The sequence below is a fragment of the Lampetra planeri genome, chromosome 5 (genome assembly GCF_965212315.1).
Source record: "Lampetra planeri chromosome 5, kcLamPlan1.2.h2, whole genome shotgun sequence".
Lineage (NCBI taxonomy): Eukaryota > Metazoa > Chordata > Hyperoartia > Petromyzontiformes > Petromyzontidae > Lampetra > Lampetra planeri.
The window spans coordinates 9337691-9360038 of record NC_136111.1 but is presented as its reverse complement, the minus strand read 5'-3'; the positions used below and the strand labels follow the sequence as shown (position 1 = coordinate 9360038).

Genomic DNA, 22348 nt, shown 5'->3' with positions numbered 1-22348 from the left:
CTGTATTCATCCACAATTAAAAGTCATCTACGCTTGGGGGCAATACTCCCAACGGCCAACTAAATTATCGCCACAACATCCCAAATTAAAACATCCAAATTGTTCATTCCTGGTAAAAACAAAATGCAATGGCTTATTCGCGGCCCAAATCGGAATTTCGTCAGCATGAAGCGTTGTTTCACCAATTGCGACCTGTCAATCAGCACCCGGGGGACCGTGATCACTCGGAACTGAATTTGGCCTGAAACATCGCTTGTTTTGAACTCCCAATAACTACAACAAAGTGCTCAGCCCCGGGTGAAATAACAAGGAGAGGGAATGCTGGTGCAAATGTAAGCACATTGTGTACGTGCATGGTGTACTCTATATAGATGAGCCGTGACGCGAAGACAGCATCAACATCACGATCAATGGGCAGATAGCCCGTATGTGTCCATTGCACATTGTCATTTGTTTCCACTTTGCTCTGTCTTGTGCCAATATGCTCAAGGAGTGCACATCTTTCCAGCACTAATCTCATTCTCTTTTAAGGTCTTCCTGTTCCTTCCATTTTCCCAACAACACACTTTTAATGTATCTGTTGTTCATCCTACATCTTCTTGGTTCTTTCGGTAAAGTCACGTAGAAGGGAAGTAATAAAATAATAAAAATAAAACATAATAAAATAATTCTCACGACGTTTCGGCCACAACGCAAGTAGCCGTCCTCAGGTGAAACCAGGACTGTCGAGGCGACTACTTGCGTTGTGGCCGAAACGTCGTGAGAATTATTTTATTATGTTTTATTTTCATTATTTTATTCCCTTCTACGTGACTTTACCGAAGGAACCAAGAAGATGAATCCCTGCAGTCACGAAAGCTTTAAATCGAAATTCATCCTACATCTGTTCAAATAGTGCCAGTTTAATTATCATAACTGCCTGCATCAGGTCTTCTTCTATGTGCAACATTTGTCTTCGATGTTGGTCACTCTTTGGGTCGGGTTTAGATGCAGTGTACTGTAGCAATACACTTCGATATATCTTATCTCTCATACTTTTTCAAGTCGCTCAAGCATACAAAGCTCCACTGAACACACGCGTTATTAAGATGTTGGGTTTTCTCTTCTAAGTCGTCTCAATCGATAACTAATTTCTTTATAACTGTTTAGTTTGTTGTGCTTCCGAACCCCCACCCCAGTCCGCACCTCCTACTATCGCGGTCGGTTACGTACGGCGCGAAAGAAGTTCGACGACGACATTCACAAATCGCCTTTTTTCTCCAAGCGTTCAAAACAAACCCCTCGCTTCCCGTCCACGGACTGTGTGATACACTCACGCCCTCGGAGCAAAATATAAAGGGGAAATATGGAGTCCCCCTCGCCTTTCCCCATCTAATAGCGCCCTCGGGGCGCTTCTCATTCTTAAATCGTTCCACTCATCTGACCCCCGTGATGGCTGCGCGCGGTTGACTTCGCCGAGGGTTCAAGCGGCACTCCACTTTGTGTCTTTAGTGAAATTTCGCCTTCGTTGTTTCTGTTTTTGTTGTTTTCTTCCGCTTCCTAAGAACGTTTGCGACGATCCGCGAGACATGTCGTCCAAGGCAGCCGAGCGTGAGTTCGTTCTCGCGGGAAATGCGTTCGCGTCGTCGCTCGAGGCCCAGCCGAGGGCCTTCCCTTCGGGTCCCGCAGGCTTCAGTGTTAACGGCGAAGAGCTCGTGGAGCCAGACTAAAGCAGCACTTCTTCTTCTTCCACGCGTTTGACCCACTCGCGTGGGGTCCCGCTGTTCTTGCCAACCTTCTCCACGCTGCCCTGTCCTGCGCCATGTCTCTCCGCTGCTCGGGCCACCGTTTCCGATCGAACCACATCGCCCCCCATCTTCTCTTCTGCCTCCCTCTTGAACTCTTCCCTTCCACTTGCATCGCCTTCTAACCCACATCAGACTAAAGCACTTCTAGTTAATAACTGGGGATCGTTGAGTCAGACTCAAGCATTCTTAGGACTCGTTGTGAATGTCCGAGGCTGGTGGAGCCAGACTTAAGGCACCGTTATCGTACGTAGCCTACCGTGCTAATCGGAGGTGCTGGTTAATAATGTTTTTAGTAGACTACATCATTCTTATGGTTCAGTGGTAATGCCTGAGGCTCGTCGAGACAGACAGTTATAGTGTTTCGGTTTTCATGTTCATGCCTGAGACTCAGCCATACTAATGCGCCATTCTCATTATTCAGTATAAAAAAACCTGAGGATCAGGGAGCCGTAATATGGCACTGTTATGTTTTTGTTATGGATCAGTGTTAACGTCCCAAGTCTTCGAGCCAATTGTAACCCGAGGATGTTGATGTGATGCGGACGAGAATTGGACCGGCATCGTGTCAGCGAGATTGGGAGTGGGCAAGAAGTAGCCGACAATTGATGTTCCAATGTGTACGCGCGTGTTTGTATATATTTATGCGTTCATATGTGTGAGCAGTGGTGGTGTAGTGGTTGGCGAACGTGCACTACCAACCCGGTGACCTGCGTTCGATTCCAAGCTACGGTTAACATCAATATCTAATATCTAAACTGACAGTGGGCCTCGCTGAAATCGACTCGACCTTAAAATGAGTCACTGGATGTTTGTGTTGGTGTGCGTGAGCAGACGAGGCTTTCTCAAACCCCCTGGCTCCTGATGGCATTGATGTGGACGACATTGACGATTTCAAGTGAGCAGTCGCAACATCCGACACAATCGCATGCACCCACGTTGATGTTATATCTGCATAACCATACACCTTAAATTATACCTGAAACTACAACATCTCCTACACCTACAGTCATACTAATTGCAACACCTCAACTTCTTACACCTATACTTAACCACAACCCAAACTACAAAGCCATGACAGTATTCCAAAAGACTCCACTTAGACCTACTGCACCCCAACCTACTGCACATAACTTACTACACATCGAACTCCTGCACCACCACCTTTATCTCCTACACCAAAAACTAAACAACTCTAAACTACCACACGCCAACACTTTAGATCTACATTTCAACCATCTACCCATGCCCCTGGTACACCTACACATCAACTATTTATACGAGTACGTCATAAATCTCAACGTTCTACACCTAGAACTACTGTTGGGAATGTTTCAATGCTGTTGCATGCATTACTGTGTATTATGGGGTTTTATTACCATTTCATTGGGATTGTGTTTCCAATGGGAATGGCACTTTAAATTGGGAATGTCTCCGTGTTCTCTCAGTGCGTCTCGACTCACCAATGATGACTTTCGACGACTCCTCATGACCCCGCGGACTGCGCCGTCCTCGGCGCCCCCCACCGCACGGGCACGCACACATGAGTGAGTATACACGTACGCAAGCACATATATACATAAATGTATCTCTATACACCCAGAAGAGTACACCTACATATATGACTGATTACACATACCTGAGTTAACTCACAAACACGAGTGGGTATGCACACAAGGGTGAGTTTTCACACGTGCAAATCAGAACACGCCACTGAGAAGTCAGGTTAGTACACATGAAGTATTGGAAAATGACGGCAGGAAACTCCTTGACGGGAACACACTTCTTTTATTAAATCTTGACTTGTAACAATACAACGCGTGGCCTCTCTTCTTCACACCGCACTTCTCTTGACTCAGGATTCTGTGCTGCCGGCTCTCTGTGCCTCGTGTAGACTCCGCGCCTCGGCTACACTCCTCTCTCGCCTCGTGTAGACTCTGCGCCTCTGCTACACTCTCCTCTCTCGCCTCGTGTAGACTTTGCCTCTCTCTCGCTGGCTACACCGTATGCATACTCGGCTCGTGCAGACCGTTCTCTCTCGCTGGCTACACCGTATGCATACTCGGCTCGTGCAGACCGTTCTCTCTCGCTGGCTACACCGTATGCATACTCGGCTCGTGCAGACCGTTCTATCTCGCTGGCTACACACTATACATTACTCAGCTCGTGTAGACCTTTCTATCTCGCTGGCTACACACTATACATTGCTCAGCTCGTGTAGACCTTTCTATCTCGCTGGCTACACACTATACATTGCTCAGCTCGTGTAGACCTTTCTATCTCGCTGGCTACACACTATACATTACTCAGCTCGTGTAGACCGTTCTATCTCGCTGGCTACACACTATACCTTACTCTCTTCTACTCTCCATTACTCTCCTCTCCGGGCTCTATCTCTACACCTTCGTCTTCATTCTTAGATGGTTCCACTTCTGCCCCTTGCTCCTCTGTGCATCACCTTATATACCCCTTCTTCCCGGGAGACGGAGCGGATGCGGACCTCAACGTCGGCACCGCTCCTCCGTTACCCAATCCCCACGCGCTATCCCCACGATCCGGTTCCGCTCAGCGCGTGTTTCCACTCTCCGACCAATCACACCGCGCTGCTACCCGATCACTCCCTCTGGGCGCGTCACCGGCACACAGCCAATCAGCAGCACTACCCCCACCCGCGCACTGACGCCTGCTCCTCCCCGTCAGCGCGCGTCACCACACACACACCCGTACATACGCGCTGGCACACGACATATACACCCAGCGCGTATCACCACTACATCACCCCCTCCCACATAGCTCGCAGCCGGCCCGGCTGCTAACAACAACCAACCACGACGATAAAACGACAACCAACAAAAAAAAACCCCATAACCCCCCGAGTGTGCCCCGTAACATAACACAACAACAACAACAACAAGAATAACTATGTACAGATTGACAATGAACGCGAAAAGTCAACAATAACACGATACGAGCAAATACGAAACGAACGCGCCCCACGTCCCTGCGACTACACGCAGTGACGAGGCGCTCCAGCTGCCCCGACTCCTCACGAGGCAGGTCATGCAAAGTAGCACGACCTGGCGCGAGTCCGTCTGGCTGGTCCATCGTATGGGGCGGGACACTGACGACCGTCCGGCGGTTCCGGCCGCTCCAGACGGCGCGGAACGGGCCTGAAAGGGCCGGCCCCGCCGCGGAGATCCGGCCGCCGGTGATCGGCAGCTGTCAGTTCCGAGACACCTGGGAGCAGATCAGGCGACAATACGTGTGGATCAGGCAGAGACATTTCCCCCTCTGGGTCGCCGGTCACGTCACACGCCCGGCCATCACGACACAAGGGGAGGCCATATGGAGGCGAGAACGGTTTCAGTCGGGAGGGGTGAACGTACCACCGGCGCTTTCCCCACTTTATCTGAACGCACTGGGGCCGTGCAACGCGCACGACCTCCACGGGTCCCCTCCACGGTCTCAACAATTTAGGCGACGTAGCCAAGGGTGCCTGAGGGCAATGCAGCCAGGCCCTGTCACCTGGTTTCCATTCGTGCATGGACACCTTCCGTGCCCGCAACCGTTCATTAGCAATTTGGCGAGCCCGCGAATTAAGCCGTGCGGCCTCCCTCGCCTCTGTCAGCTTATGAATATTAAACTTAATATGTTCTGCCAAATTAGAATTAGTTCGTGGAGCGGACAGGCCAAGTTGCGTTTCTATTGGCGGGTCAGCTTCCCGACCGTACATCAAATAGAATGGGGAAAACCCCGTAGCTGCATGGGGGGCCATTCTATACGCGGCAAGGACTCCCGGGACCTGCAGGTCCCAATCTACATGTGCCTCGCACACCTGCTGGCACAGCATGGAAGTCAAGGTTTTGTGGAGTCTCTCCACCATCCCGTCAGTCTGCGGGTGGTACGGGGAGGTACGCACCTTCTTGGTACCCAACAGATCGCACACCTCTTGCAACAATTTACTCGAAAAATTTTTACCTTGGTCGGTCAGCAGGCGTTCGGGAGCCCCCTTGTCCAGGACATAGCCCTGGACGAAGGCATCCGTCACAGCCGCTGCCGACTGGTTAGCGAGAGGCCACGCCATAGGCCATCGGGTAAAGTATTCGACCCCCACTAACAAATATTTATTCCCTCTCGGCGTGACTGGGAAGGGCCCCAAAATATCGAGTGCCACGAGCTCGTTGGTACGCGAGACCTGAATAGATTGCAGCGGTGGATTAGCTGCCACGGCCGGTGGTTTACGCCTGGCGCACTCAACGCACCCCTTCAGAATATGCACCACATCACTTCCCATTCCCGGCCAGTAATAGTCGCGCTGAAGCAGGGCAAGCGTCTTGTTAACTCCCAAGTGCAAGAGGCGTTCGTGTGCCGCCAAGACAACCCTCCCCCTCACAGCGGAAGGCACCACGAGTGCGTTCCGCTGGGACAAACTGTCCCATTTTAATAACACGCCCCGCTCAAGTACATAGGAGCCGGTACGCTCCTGGTCCCCCTCGGGACCCCCAACCTTGCGGCGCAATGCTAGCAGCGAGCTGTCCGCCATCTGGAGGCGGCCCCATTCGCTGAGCGACAGCGAGAGCAGCGAGTCCCGACCCTGAGAGGCAGTGGAATCATCCCCACTCGGTGCGCCCGCTGTCGCAGCCAGTGCCCCCATCTCCCCCGCAAGCGTCGGTTTACAGCGCGCCGATCCCGACAAACACGCGCATTCATCACAAGGCAACAACCGCGACAAGCAATCGGCATTCGTGTGTCGCAACCCCTTACGGTACGTAGTCGTAAACTGATAGTCCTGGAGGACTTCCAACCAACGCGACAACTGGCCCGAGGGCTGGGCGACCCTCAATGAATACTGTAGCGCCGCGTGGTCCGTTCGGACTGTAAAGTGACGACCATACAGATATGGCCTAAACTGCTGCACAAAAAAAACAATGGCAAGCAGCTCGCGACGGGTGACACAGTAGCGCTGCTCCGCCGGAGACAACACCCTACTACCGTAGGCGACAACTCTTTCGACACCCCCAACGACTTGGGATAGCACCCCCCCAATGCCCGTGTTGCTAGCATCCGTGTCCAGCAAAAAGGGACTGGCAAAATCGGGATAACACAAGGGTGGGGCACCCACCAAGGCATCCCGGAGGGAGCGAAACGCGGCCTCCTCCTCCGGTCCCCATTTGAACTTCACTCCTTTCGCCGTTAGAGCGTGCAAGGGTTTTGCAATAGTGGCGAAGTGCTCAACGAACCGCCGATAATAAGAAGCAAACCCGATGAAACTACGCACGTCGGAAACGGACGTAGGTGTCGGCCATGAACCGACACAATCCGTCTTCGCGGGATCGGTGGAGATCCCCGAAGAATCGACAATGTGACCCAAGTATCTAACGGACCTACGAAGGAGGTGACATTTGGCCGGTTTAAATTTCAACTTAGCCGATCGCATTCGCAAGAACACCCCTCTCAATCGCCGGAGGTGTTCCTCAAACGTTTTACTGAAAACAATGACATCGTCCATATAAATCAAGCATGTATCCCACTGCAAGCCCGACAAAACCAGCTCCATAAGTCGCTGAAACGTCGCTGGAGAGGAGTGAAGTCCCATGGGTAACCGGTTAAACTGGAACAGCCCCCCTGGAGTCCGAAATGCTGTCTTAGGTTTCGACTCTTCGTCGAGCGGCAACTGCCAAAACCCCGATAACAAATCAAGAGTCGAAAAATATCGCGCACCAGACAATGCATCGAGGGACTCATCCATCCTGGGGAGCGGATACGCGTCAGCCACAGAGATCTTATTCAGGCGACGGAAATCAACGCAGAATCGCAGGGACCCGTCCTGCTTCTTAACCAGCACAATAGGCGCTCCCCACGGGCTAGAGGAGGGTGAAATAATATCGGCTTCTAGCATATCGTTAACAGCCGACTGAACATGTTCCTTCTCCACGGGACTCAGTCGGAAGGGATTTAGCCTGACCGGCGCCGCATCGCCCGTTTCAATGTGATGGTGCAACAAATCCGTGCACCCAATGTCATACTTATGTTTACTGAATACATCAGAGAATTCAATGAGCAACTCGCGCAGCGCACCCAACTGCGCCGCCGACAAATCGTCCGAGGCGGCACATAACGAATGGACCCACTCAAGGTCTTCCCTTGGCTCAACGTTCCGCGCGGGGCTCGAGCCCACCTGCGCAACCAACCCATCATCCCCAGGAACCTGCGCCGCGTGAGCCAGCACGGTGCCCTGCGGGATGACAGCTGGTCGCGACCCCGCGTTCAAAACCATCACAAACGGATCCCTGTCAGCCCGCACCAAAGTGTGAGCCACCGATAAATCAAGACCCCCGACAGCCTTGTTAGAAGGACCCAAAAGCATACTCTGTCCCGAAGCCTCCCTCACCCATGGTTTTCGCAACCGGAGGGGAATCAACATCTGTGAACCCGGGGGCACTTGCACTGTCTGCGTCGCCACCGCTTGTATCGTAGCGCACGCCGTCCGAATGTCAGTAGGGCCCGTCAAAAATGAAATCCGGCGACCCGATGGCAGTTCAATGCATCGTTGATCGATAAGAATTTTAATGGGCATTTTAGCCAAAAAGTCAGTGCCCAAAAGACACGGAACTGCCAAGGAAGACGAAACGAAAACGGGTCCCGATAATTTGATATCTCCAATGCAAATGGACGCCCTAACCTGACCGATAATGCCCAACGATCCCCCATTAGCGGCGTAAAATGGCACATCCACTGGAAGCAGCGGACGACATTGGACTGGAAGAATATTATAAATGAGGTCCGATATAATAGTTGCCGATGCCCCCGTGTCCACTAACACCCTAATCTCAACCCCATCAATAGATCCCGTAACAACGGACGAACCCGCCGAAGCAGCCACAATTCTATGCCCCAATTCCGCCCATTCAATGTCTCCCTGGTCCCGGCCGAACCCCCCTCGCCGAACCGAATCCCCGAACCTTAACCGGCCCTCCTCCGCCGCAACGCGGCGTCCCATGTGTGCCGAATAAACAGGCCGAGCGTGTGAGGTGCCGCGACTTGCCGGGGATTGTAGAGATGACTTGGGCTCTCGGTCGTCGTCCAGCCGAGCTCCCATGGCGCGCTGCCGCGGAGCGCGGCACCCGGACGCCACGTGGCCCCGGAGGCCGCAGTTATAGCACGTGACGAGGGTCGGAGTAGATCTTGGTTGCTCCGACTTTCGGCCCGATCGCAGAGGCGACCGGGCCCCCGGCCTCCAGTCCCCTGGTCGTCCCGTGGCGAACGCCTCCTCTCGTGGGCTGACGACTTGGGGTTCGGCGACCACCAACCCCGGGGCTGCGACGACAGCAGCGTTGCAACCAACGCCTTGCTTCCGTTGTAGGGCCTCGTGCGCTTGAATACTCGTGGCGACTCTCAAAGAAGAAATATCAATGTCGTCAGCTGTGTTGATAGGGACCCCCAGGTCCTGCGCCAACTTGAGCAGCTGCTCCAAAACCATCGCGTCTTGGCCCTCCTCGTCCATCCGAGGGAACGCAGCATCAGCAAGAGCCAGCAACGCCGTGCGATAGGCCAGCGCGGTCTCCGTGGCCGCTTTCCGTCTTGCGTAGAACTGATGGCGGCATGTAGAGGGAGGCCCGTAGACCCTGGCCAACAAACCCAGCGCATCCTTCAGCGTGGAGCGGTCCGACTTCCGTGCAGCCCTGAAGGCCGCGAGCGCATCGTCGTCCAGCATGGCGGGCAATGCCCGCAGCGCCGTAGCATCGGACCACGCTGACATCTCTTGATGCGCCAAAAACCTTCGCTGAAATTGGCCCCAGTCTCCGCCTTCCGCCTTGAAGGCTGACAACGTGGGCAGGCGCTGCTGAAAAATGAAGTCATCCGCCTCGTGGTTCCTCTCCGCCTGTCCGTCGGTGTCTAAGATGGCGGCTCCAGCAGCAGACGTAAGATGGCGGACCCCCTCGCGCGCTGATGAAGTCGATGCGCGCGCTTGGGAACCCACCACCACGTGGCGCTCGCCGTTCCCGCCAAAAGCAGGCCCAGGCGCAATGGCGGGAATCCCCCATTCGTTTTGGCGGGAATCTGCGGGGCGACCTTGTAAAATGTCCCCCACCGTCCCCGCTCCTCCCGACGAGCTGATCTCCGCCAAGATGGACGCGGCGGCGAGCAGCAGCTCCGCCAGTCGGGAGTGCGCCTCACGAAGCCCGGCGTCTGTCCCCGGTCGCTCGGCCGGCGCCGTCGACGGACCCTGCAGCGTGGGCAAGTCCTCTTCCTCACCCCCCGCCACCAGCGGCTCCGAGTCGTCCAGGTCTTCCTCGCGGTCAATCCCGTGGGTCCTACGGGTCTTCCTCGTCTCCATACTTGGAAGCCCGTTTCACTTCTGACGCCAGATGAAGTATTGGAAAATGACGGCAGGAAACTCCTTGACGGGAACACACTTCTTTTATTAAATCTTGACTTGTAACAATACAACGCGTGGCCTCTCTTCTTCACACCGCACTTCTCTTGACTCAGGATTCTGTGCTGCCGGCTCTCTGTGCCTCGTGTAGACTCCGCGCCTCGGCTACACTCCTCTCTCGCCTCGTGTAGACTCTGCGCCTCTGCTACACTCTCCTCTCTCGCCTCGTGTAGACTTTGCCTCTCTCTCGCTGGCTACACCGTATGCATACTCGGCTCGTGCAGACCGTTCTCTCTCGCTGGCTACACCGTATGCATACTCGGCTCGTGCAGACCGTTCTCTCTCGCTGGCTACACCGTATGCATACTCGGCTCGTGCAGACCGTTCTATCTCGCTGGCTACACACTATACATTACTCAGCTCGTGTAGACCTTTCTATCTCGCTGGCTACACACTATACATTGCTCAGCTCGTGTAGACCTTTCTATCTCGCTGGCTACACACTATACATTACTCAGCTCGTGTAGACCTTTCTATCTCGCTGGCTACACACTATACATTACTCAGCTCGTGTAGACCGTTCTATCTCGCTGGCTACACACTATACCTTACTCTCTTCTACTCTCCATTACTCTCCTCTCCGGGCTCTATCTCTACACCTTCGTCTTCATTCTTAGATGGTTCCACTTCTGCCCCTTGCTCCTCTGTGCATCACCTTATATACCCCTTCTTCCCGGGAGACGGAGCGGATGCGGACCTCAACGTCGGCACCGCTCCTCCGTTACCCAATCCCCACGCGCTATCCCCACGATCCGGTTCCGCTCAGCGCGTGTTTCCACTCTCCGACCAATCACACCGCGCTGCTACCCGATCACTCCCTCTGGGCGCGTCACCGGCACACAGCCAATCAGCAGCACTACCCCCACCCGCGCACTGACGCCTGCTCCTCCCCGTCAGCGCGCGTCACCACACACACACCCGTACATACGCGCTGGCACACGACATATACACCCAGCGCGTATCACCACTACACACATATACGTGTTAACGCATGTGCCCTGTGGCTCTTGTGTGCGTGTGTACACATACTTGCAGGATGCCCCGTGAGTACAACGAGGATGAAGATCCAGCTGCTCGTAGGAGGAAGAAAAAAAGGTTGGTGCAATGATAATGAGAGTGTTGGTAGATTTTGGTGATGGCCGTGATGATTGTGGGATGTTGTTGAAAATTATGCATCATTAACTGTGATTATGATAATAATGATATTGGCGATGGTAATGGTTATTACATTGATGATGTCAATGCTGCTGAGATTTAAAAAATGGGGCTTTGAGGCCTGTGCTGATGGTGCTGTCATCGATTGTTTTCATGTCTGTGATATTAATTGTGTTGATCTGTTAATGATGGTAGTGGTGCAGATGAACATTTAGTAAACGATACAGATGGTTGTACTGTTTTTGATGTTAAAGTTGTTCGAGTTACTGCTATTTCTGCTGATGCTGATTATGGTGTTTTTGTCCCTGTGCAGTTACTATGCGAAGCTCAAACTGCAGGAGCAGGAGCGTGAGCGGGAGCTTGCGGAGAAATACCGGGACCGCGCGCGCGAGCGCCGCGACGGCCTCAACAAGGACTATGAGGAGACCGACACCATTTCCACGACAGCCAACTACCGTGCTGTGGGACCCAGCGCCGAGGCGTACAGCACGCACGATCACACATGTGCCCCGATATATACACGTACAACCATACATATGCAACAACTGCCATTCGCCACTAATTGACGGCAGCATCACCACAACTCTCTTGTGCAGGCTAGATGTACTTTCAGGCCGTGTGAAGTTTCTTAAGGATTACCGGACAGAGGTCATGAGACATACACGGGTGTTATGGTTTGGCTGATTGAGATAACTAGCAAATGCAAGCTTGTGCTCCCAACTCTGTCAACTTGCTACTCTTTAGCCGCTCGGCACTGCTCGATGTTGAGTGTAATTAACAATTCACAACCACATGCAGACAGACATAGGGTTAACTCCAATTAATAATTATCCATGGTCTGGTTATTCGGTTGGCAGACGGAATACACTGAGCCATGCTTTTTAACTTGCACGCTGGTTTCACCTGAGAGGATATCCACTGTGGAGATGGAGCAATGAGATCGGCTCATGTGCAGGCGCTGGATAGAGTGTGGCAACGCAAGACCGTGAGAGATGGTGATGGCTTGGAGAGGCCTTCATCCAGAATTGGATAGATCATGGCCAATGGTGATATATATACGAATAAATGTTTATACACAACTCCGTATAGCATACACTTGCACACATATGCAAACACTCAGACACCATGATGTAGTGGCATTGGCTCACATGCATGTCACCGGTGTCGCACCTTCTCCAGAGATAAGTCCGCGGCCGAGAAGCGTCGGCAACTCATCCAGGAGTCCAAGTTCTTGGGAGGTGACATGGAGCACACCCACTTGGTGAAGGGGCTCGACTTCGCTCTGCTGCAGAAGGTGGGACCTGCCCCAACCCTTTGAATCTTGGTTTGATTGTTCTGGTCTTTGACTCATGCCCCCCCTGCCCCCCATGTCACATGTGTTCTGATATTTTCACTTTATTTTCTGCCCTACTGGCCTCTGACCTTTTTCCCCCAGTTCCCTGTTCCTTGAGATGAACAAATGATTTACCCTCCCCTGCGATTTGTTCAGTTGTCCTAATTCGGGGTCATGATTGGATGCCAGGATTTGTTATTTTTTTTGTCACATTCAGTCAATTGCATTGTCCATCTTGTTTGTACTCACTCATATATGACTCGTTCACTTTGAGCATATAATTTGCCTAAACCTATTAATTGTTAAATGCGCAGTTGGGTACGTGCATCTTGGGTGAATTTATTTGATGCATCTTTAAGTATCTAATTCTATGCCCTATGACCTCTGCCTTTTATCTTATGCTGTCTGTACTGTGTCCTTTATCTTCCACCCAATGCTGTGTTTTAAAAAAATTGCAGTTCTGTCACAAGTCTATCCAAGCTAACAGCAGGCATTTTTGTGTTACTTTGCATCTCTTTGGATGCACGGGTTAGTGCTTTCTGGGTGCAGGCGAGTGCATATGTGTTCCTGCGTTTGTGTGTGTGTATATGTGCTCACGTGTGTGTGTCCGCATGTATGCGTCCGTATGGTTGTAAGGTGCGTGCCGAGATTACAAGCAAGGAAAGAGATGACGAGGATGCCTTGGAGAAGATTCCAGAGAGGAAAAGGTGATCATCGCACAACACCGTGTGATTTATACAGTAGTGTGTGAACCTATTACCTGGTAATAGTAGTTCTGATATCTATTGGTAATGGTATGAAATGGTAAAAGTGATTGTCATGTTAATGGCGTTGGTGAATTGTTCACAGGCAGGAGGAAGACCCCGAAAATAAGATTGAATTTCGGACTCGCCTGGGTGAGTTCTTCAGCAAATCAAGATCTCATCAAGATGATAACCCCCCTGTCTCAATGGTAGCCTGTTAACATAACCCATCATAGTACGGGGGCGTGAGACACGGGACTGGATTATGTGAAACAAGGATATATGGGGGCATGTGAGGATGGGGCACTTTAAAATGCCTCGGTTCTTCAATCCATATAAACTTGTAATGATGAACCCCCTTGACTGAGATTATTTACATTCACATATACAGTTATTTTCATAACATTCACATGTACAGTTATTATAACTCAAAAAGTAATACATCCTTACATTATCTATTGTATAGATATGTCATGAGTGCAATGAAAATTATAATAATGCACAACCCTTTTCATTCCAATGCTAGATAAGTGCCTTTCTCCATTGTGCTGGTTAGGCTACGTTCGATGCTCCTGTTGATGATGAAGCTGTTTCTACTGATGATGTTGCTGCTGCTGTTAATGTTGCTTAAGACCAAATCACCTGGAATGATCCTGGGCTCATCAGCTCTATAATGCCAAGTCATTGCCATGAAATGTGAAATAGTTAATCGTTTTATTCCACGATTGTGACACCACAACGTTGCTCAGGGCGGAACGTGTTCCGCGTCCTGTTCCGGCACAAGCCGCCCGAGAGGAACGAGCTGTTCCTGCCTGGGCGCATGGCGTACGTAGTGGACCTGGAGGATGACTACGCTGACACGGACATCCCCACCACACTCATCCGCAGCAAGGCCGACTGTCCCACACTGGAGGTGAGGAGCGGCCGGGTCCCCCGCTCTCCCGGAGTCCGGAGACTTACTGAGGCGTTCATGCAAAAAATAAGTAGCCTAATTACCATAAAAAAACACTTTGTTCATCAAATACGGGGGCGCCGCGGTAATGAGATGTTAACTACCTCGCAGGAGGTCGTGGGTTCGATCCCAACCTTGACGCCTTTATATTTTGAGTTTGCCTGTTCGCCCCGTGGTCGTGTGGATTTTTCTCTGGGTCCTCTGGTTTTTCCTGCCATATTTAGAAACATGAATTAAAGAGTATTTGGCTGCTATACATTTCCACATGATAAGCCAATTCGTTGGGCAAGTATTTGTGACCAGGTCGCTTCTGAAAAGACCTATATAGCTCAGTGGGCCTTACCTGGTCAAATAAAAAACATTTTATAATGTTATAGTTTTACAAAACACTCGTCTTGTGCAATACAGAACTTTTATCTGGTGCAGATCTCTTCTCCTGTGAAACACAGCTTTTGCCTAATGCGACTCAAATGTCTTAAGGTTGCCTGCATATTTCCCCTTCTATGCAGTCTCACACGACCCTGACCACCAACGACATCGTCATCAACAAACTCACGCAGATCCTGTCCTACCTGCGTCAAGGCACAAGGCCCCGCAAGCTCAAGAAGAAGGAGAGAGGTGGGCACGAGGGGTGTGGTGGTTGGGTACAGGAAGAACAGTGATAAATTGATTCGGCTATTACTGGGAAACTTTTCCTTACCAATGACCAAATATGACATTCAAATGCATTAACACACACAATTTAGTTACTTGCGACCTTTTCTAGAAGTGATACAATTATAAGCTATGTACTAAATTGGTTCAGCTAAGATACTTGCATCTTAGCTATTACGTATATGGCACATGGGGATTCGTAGGGCACGGGGGTATTTGAGCATGGAACACATACGATACAGTACATCTCAAGATGCTGTCCAGGTCATTTATCTTATAGACAATCACTCAGTCATTGGTAAAGGAAACTGACCCTGGACTTGAACAGGAATAGGCAGTCAACAGTACAAATGGCTGGGAGCAAGGATGTTCCTAACTCGGAGTAGCAGAAGACTCAACTGTGCAAAAGGCTGACTGGAGGCTTCGACAGGAAAGCCTTGGTTGTCGTAGCAGAGTCCATGGAGGTAAGTAGAGTGAGAGAGTAGAGGTAGGTAGGAGGGCGCGTGGAGGGAAGTAGAGTGATATTAGAGGGTAGAAGGATGAGAATACGTGAAGGAGAGTAGAGTGATATTTGATGGTAGAGGTAGGAGAGCACGTGAAAGGGAGTAGAGTGTTTGTTCCTGCGTCCTGTCCTTGTGTTCCCCTGTGGTGTTTCCGGTGTTCCCTGCTTGTCCCCTTCCCCATCTCATGGTGATTGTGGAATGGCGTGCCCGTGCACAGGCAAGGTGGTCGTGGATGAGAAGAAGCTGCCTGAGGCCGACTTGACGTGAGTGTCGCACGCATGCACACGCACATACAAATGTCCATACACCAATCCACAAAAACAGAATCGGCGATATAACTTTGCTATACTGTTGGGGCGGGAAGTAATAAGAATGCTGTCTTCCCGCATGGCTGCAACGTCTCACCACCAGGATCTTTGATGATGTTGGAGAGTACGTGACCACAGCCGCCAAGCCTGGAGGGAGGGAGCGTGAGCGGGAGCGAGAGAAGGAGAGGGAGAGAGAGCGGGAGAAGAAGGAGAGGGAGATCGAGAATGAACGGAAAGCCGTGGCACGTGCAAGCTACTTCGAGAAGCCATCGCAGGATGAGGAGGTGACTATACTGAAATTCGGCCTGAGGTTGATGAAATTGTCCCGTGCTTGTCAGGCTACGTGACATTATCAAGTCACATCTTGTCACGAGCACAGGCATTACGGCAGCACATGGGTGTAGTGATGTAACTCCTATAAATGGGACCACTGATCTGTACCTTTTGTCCATGATTCTCTCATATCAATCTCTTTTGTATTTCCCTTTCATCTCACCAGTTTAATCTTTCAGGCACACTCCAAAATATTTCGTGGACCACATTTTTCTTGTGAGCCACGCTTGTTAAATGATCCCTGTCCTGTGTGTGATGTGTGGAAGTCCTGAAAATGCTGGGCTACAAGGTGGGCAATACAATGTAGAAGCGGAAAAATGGATGTTTGGAGCCATCTTGTGAGGAGCTTTGATAGCTATCTTGTACACATAGGTTTTCTCAGGGTGGTTTGGTTTCTACCCACGTGTCAAATCCTCCTGAATGGAATTGGCCAAATATCCCAATGCAGAACCCTCCTGAAAATAGTGACTCAGTGAGGCTCTCCTGCATAATGGACATTATTATTTTTACACAGCACTTTCATCGTTTGGGGTGCACCTGCGTCATTGCTCTTCGGTAAAATTAATGAGCCAGTAAGCGCTTTATTCATTCAATCAATTCGTTAATTATTGTAATAAAATATGATAAAACAATGATAATGATATTTTAGTTGGTTGTGTAATTCTTGTGTGTGTTTGCTTGTGTGCGTGCAGCCTTCAACTTCTGAAAAAGGTGAGCCTGCGTGAGAGTGATTGCCCGTGTGCTGTATGTGTGCACGGGCCATTTTGGTCTGCATGGTGTATACAATCCAATGTGTGGATACAATCTGGATTTGTAATTGAGCATTTCCTGTGGACCATTTGAACATTAGCAGTTACGTTTGATTCGTCCACTTTGGTGAAGTTGATACTTTTCATGTGCTTGCATTTTGTTGCATATATTTGATGGTTGCGTGTCCTGGTGCTCATAAGTTTGCTGTGATGCATGCGGGTGGTGTGGGTAAATGGTATAATATCGAGGTTGCCACTGAGATTTTTTGGTTCAAATCCAGGTAACTTGTGATTAAATTGGGTTTTCAAGTTTAGTGAGTTTATGGTCTACATTTAATGTGGAAAAATTTCAGCTGCAGTGAACATTACTTCCTGTCGTAGGGTGGGTGGGAAAGTTCTGCCCCCTACTGTGCATGGACAATAAGTCACTTAAAGGGATCTCAGAGGTAGCTCTGTGATATCCGCTTCTGTGGGCTGCTCTCTAACAAGAAGGGTTGCACTGCTCTACACGAGTTCCAATATTAGACTGTGATAGCACAGTTGGGATAAAATTAGGAGAAACACAAAACAATTGTAACATGGTGTTTTCGTTGATAAATTTTGTTTGGTTAATACGATATCTGCGCTATGTGGTTTATGCTGATGTGTGGAATTCATGACGCTGATAATATGGTTTATACACTGTAGTAGTGCTCATACTGTGCAATGGGGTTCATGTGCCATTTGTTTTTTTTCATGCAGTGATTCTCCCGGCCAAAGAGCTGATCCAGTCGATAAATGAGAAGTTTGCAGGCTCCACCTGGGCACCAGCTGTGGGCACCGAGCCTACAGCATATCCTTTCCTCATCGATTACTCACACAGTTCATACACACGCACAGTTCACACACACTCACCCAGCACTCGCACACATACACACTGTTCACACATACGCGTCACACCACAAGGGAGTGTGCCGAAACTCATCCATGCAACACCAGTGTCACGCATGCATGCGACAGTGCAAGTATGGTTGATGTGAAGGTGTCTGCTTGTGAATGTGTGACGCTCCTGAATGTATAAGAGTATGGATATTTGTGCAATTTTAAGCATCTAAGGATCTCTGGCTTGAGAGTATGAATATAATGATGTAATTTAGCGTCCGCTTTTGCTGAGTGAGCCTGACCTGAGTGAACAAGCGTGTGCGAGGCTCCTTAACCCGCAAGCGACCTCACGCCCGACAAGCGACACGATTCCGGGCGCACGGGAGGCGACTTCCTGGGCACCTCGAACAGCTATGCCGAGTGCTACCCCAACTCGTGAGTGCGCTCGTCCGTGTGTGCATATCCTTAATGATCATGAACAGATGATCAGGGACCCTGACAGATCTTAGGTAACGCTGGAGAGCACAGGTAACACATCTGGTGAATCTGCTAGTCATCTCAGTAAGTTACCAATAACTTCATTAACACCTGGTTCTGTTATGTGACCTGCCAGCGAACCATCGAACACGTCTTGTGACCTCAAAGTGCACCTAACCTGGCACAAGCGCCCTGGCGGTGTCACTGCCACTTCATGATAACTGGCGGTTGTTGTGTGGGCCGAACAATGTTAGAGGCAGCTTGGCCAGATAAGGGGTGGGTAAATAGACATGACATGAGATAGAAGAAAGATGGGCTGATGTGGTACAGGATCATCTGAGTGCGCTTGTCAATGACTGGTACAAGCAGTGTCAAGATTGGCTTTTGAGTGGAGGAGGTTTGTGAAGGATGCATCTTACTGAGCCATTGGCTTTGTCCAACCACAGCAGCACTTTCCCACCCTCTCTTCTTTATAAGAGTACTGTTTGTCGAATGGCAGTGGAATTTAGCTAAAATGAGGGAACAGACAAATTTAAGGTATTTTTTTCAGTCATTGGTGACCAGTTTCTTCACACCATTAACTCATTACCCTTGGGAACCTGTTTTAATTGCAGCCAGCTGCCTGTTTTTGAACCCAGGGATCTCATCAGTGTCAGTTCGGTGGCCTAACCTCTGAGCCACCCCGGTCATCCCCCCTCCATGAGCCTTGACTTAAAGTGGCCTCTTGAGTTAACAACACATGGCAGAGTCAAACTTTTGACACCACCACTGCCTTGCAGTCAATGACGTAGTTATTACATTTCGGTGCATGGACATGTTTGTTGTTGTACTTGTCTGCTGTCAGGTTGATGGAGGATGTTGGGGTGGACAGCGATGATGAGGTCGACTACAGCAAGATGGACCAGGTATACTTTCATACACGCAAACAAGTATTCATTGTCTGCTATAAAATAGATCACAAACATTGACAAAGAAAATTGAACAATAACTGGAAATTGTACAAAAAAGGAGAGGTACATGCTTGGAATTATGCTGAGACAGGACAAGAAAGACCTGGATTATAGAACATATGAAGGTTGGAGACATATTGACTGTTCAGAATAGGTAAGTGAGTATAAGCAGGACAAATTTCTAGATGAGATGATGGTTGGTGGTCGTGAATAATGCCTGTGACAACCAAAGAAAGGAACATGCTTGCTTGAGCGGGTGTCCACCTGGAAGTTGGTGTAATAAAAGCAGGTCCTTTGCAGATGCGGGATGGAACATTACATGGCGGGATTGTGAGAAATGACGATGGCTGGGGATCCCTTCATATAGCAGTGGCTAGATCTTGGTTGATGCTAAGACAAAGCCACTGATGCTCGACACATAAGCCTGTGTGTGTGTGCGTTTCAGGGAAACAAGAAGGGTCCTCTGGGACGCTGGGACTTCGAGACTCAAGAGGAGTACAGCGACTACATGAGCAACAAGGAGGCCCTACCCAAGTATTCACTCGCGCACACTCTGCATCACTTGGACACAATCATTCACACACACGCCTACTCGTTCACAGGATCACACTCGTACACAGATGCGCTTGGACAGACTTACTCGCCCAAGGTTTGGACTTGTACAGATTTATTCTCACGCAAACTAGCACACTTAAAACGTTTCTCAGATTTGTAAAAGTTGACATGTAGTCTCAATCGCACAGATTCATCCAAACACAGACGTGCATGCAAACTCGCACACATACTTGGCCACTTTCACGAACAAAAACTGTGTACACTTTTCAGAAATACTGACTCTCACTCAAAAACACAGACTTTCACAAACTCAACAACCATAAAAAAAAATGTTAAATTATAATATCTTCAAGATGCTTTTCATAATGAAAAACCTACATTTAAGATAGGGGAGAAGAAAACATAGAAGAGAGGAGGCAGTAACACCGCAGCATGGCCCAGGACAATTAAACCAGGGCCAAGCATCAACAACAGAGCCCTTAGGAAGATCTGTGACAGCTGATCCTCAGGCACACTCAGAAATTATAGCTGAACACGCATTTGGCCACACTCACAAAGACTCACATGAGCTCAAACTGGTCCGTTACATTTTCATAAAGTCTGCTCTCACTCATGCAGTCATATGGGACTCGCACATACACCAGTTGGTGTGGACTCACATACAGACACAAATACCCCACTATAGGTTTTTCAGAGACTGTTGGGGACAAGTGCTTTTTGCGAGCACCTATTAAAGTCAGCATAGCACAATAGGGAGTGGTGTGACCAGCACCATGCCCAGCTGCCTTTGACTCTAGTGCTGATGTTTACACCACACAGTACTAGTTTTATGCTGACTTAACCTAGGAGATGCTTGGGACTGATTCTGTATGCTAGCTGCTGTTAGCCGTAGCCAGGAATCAAACTCGGGTCGACACGTTTGTAACGCGATGCACTAATCACTCGGCCACTCGCACGCACACACTTTGACACAATACGTACTCTGTGCACTCCCACCCCCTAGAGCTGCATTCCAGTACGGTATCAAGATGGCGGAGGGGCGCAAAACTCGGCGCCACAAGGAGGGGAATGAAAAGGCAGAGCTTGATCGACAGTGGAAGAAAATCAGTGCTGTGAGTAATTCTGAGTGGACGTGTGTGCATGTATGTGCAAGCAATTGTGTGTGTGTGTATGGGATGCTTTAAGGCCATTGCTAGCCTTGTCTTTGCTTTTGTGTGTGTGTCTGTGGGATATGTTTTGGTAAGGCGAGTGTGTGTAGAACATGGATACTTGTAAGGTGAGTGAATGAGGTGAATGTTGGGTGCGCTTCTTGGCTGGTGGCATAGAATACAGAAGTATATGTGTGTGAGTGAATAAAGATGGAGTGTATTATACACGTGTGTTTTGGCTGGCCAGTGACGTAAATGTCACATGAATCCTTAATGGTTGGAATACGATGATTGTGTGTTGGCATGTGCATTAGCTGCTGGAGGGAGCACTGGCACAGTGAATAAGTGCACTGTGCTGTGAAACCAGAAACCTGAGTTTGAATCGGTGGCGAGTGATATATAAACGGATCCAGGCCTTCTCTGGGTTTACTCAGAACTTAAATGAGTATCTCGTGCTGTGTGAACACGGTAGTGGGAGAGAAAAAGGTTGATGCACATGGTGAAGGCCACATCACCCTCTTGTGCGCACTATTTCGGCCTTAATAGGTGCTTGCTAAATTAAAGCACCTGCCCAAACAGTGTGTTAAAGACTGTACAGGGGATGTTTGTCTTTGTGGCGGCTGGTGTTTGTCGTGTTTGATGTTTGAGTGTATCGTGTGTTGGCGAATACAAGGCGAGTGAATATCAGTGACACAGTGCTGCTTATTTCCATTTCAGATCATCGAGAAACGCAAAAACATGGCTGCTGATGGGTGAGCACCATGCAATCACATATGCAGACACATAAAAAGCATTGACAAAGACACATACACAAACGGGCGCAAATGCACACGTGTCTGCTCATAACACTCATACCTGTGTCCTTGCAGGGTTGACGTCAAGCGACCTAAATACTGAGGACCTCCGACATCGACTGAGGCCCTCTAGTAGCTGCCCGGGGTGTCCGTGCCTGTCTTTGGTTGGTTTGCCTCAGCTCCTGCAGCCCCTGTGGTCCCGTCTGGATTTGATTGACTTGTGCTTTCAAACAGTAATGTGGTTCATAGCTCGTATTGTTTAAATGTGCAGACATTATTTCTTTGTCATTTCATATTCTGGCTTGTATAAACACACGAAGATACATACGCACACACCTGCATACAATCCTGTACAATGACAGTTGTATTTTGACTTAAAGCTTTCGTGACGGCAGGAATTCATGCTCTTGGGTGTTTCGGTAAAGTCACGTAGATAGAAAAAAAAATCACGACGTTTCGATCGCAACACGAGCAATCGTCTTCAGGTGAAAAAATACAGCAGGCAAACTGCTGAGGCAGGAGAAATATAGCGGCAGAGCTGCTGCAGCAAGAGGTTATATAGGTTTGAGATGAGTGCAACCCAAAGGTAAGTGGGCGGGGCTAGAGATGGAA

At 49.7% G+C, this 22348-nt stretch overlaps 1 protein-coding gene across 1 annotated transcript; it reads left to right on the top strand.

Annotated features, from left to right (window-relative positions):
- Positions 1 to 1315: 1315 nt before the first annotated feature.
- IK (IK cytokine) lies at positions 1316 to 22132 on the top strand. The gene is made up of 20 exons (XM_078594367.1): positions 1316 to 1590; positions 2619 to 2682; positions 3233 to 3331; positions 11257 to 11316; positions 11690 to 11857; positions 12556 to 12670; positions 13346 to 13416; positions 13559 to 13605; positions 14202 to 14365; positions 14914 to 15022; positions 15779 to 15824; positions 15973 to 16153; positions 16895 to 16913; positions 17693 to 17783; positions 18164 to 18247; positions 19134 to 19194; positions 19685 to 19773; positions 20798 to 20906; positions 21660 to 21694; positions 21812 to 22132. The coding sequence occupies exons 1-20, from the start codon at positions 1569 to 1571 to the stop codon at positions 21837 to 21839; spliced, it is 1662 nt and encodes a 553-aa protein (XP_078450493.1). The 5' UTR covers positions 1316 to 1568; the 3' UTR covers positions 21840 to 22132.
- The last annotated feature ends 216 nt before the right edge of the window (positions 22133 to 22348 follow it).

Excerpts from the sequence above, each read along its gene's own strand:
- IK (XM_078594367.1), top strand. The coding sequence starts at position 1,569 with ATGTCGTCCAAGGCAGCCGAGC. Across the intron at positions 15,023-15,778 it reads GCTCAAGAAGAAGGAGAGAG|GCAAGGTGGTCGTGGATGAG; the intron begins GTGGGCACGAGG and ends GCCCGTGCACAG. Across the intron at positions 15,825-15,972 it reads CTGCCTGAGGCCGACTTGAC|GATCTTTGATGATGTTGGAG; the intron begins GTGAGTGTCGCA and ends TCTCACCACCAG.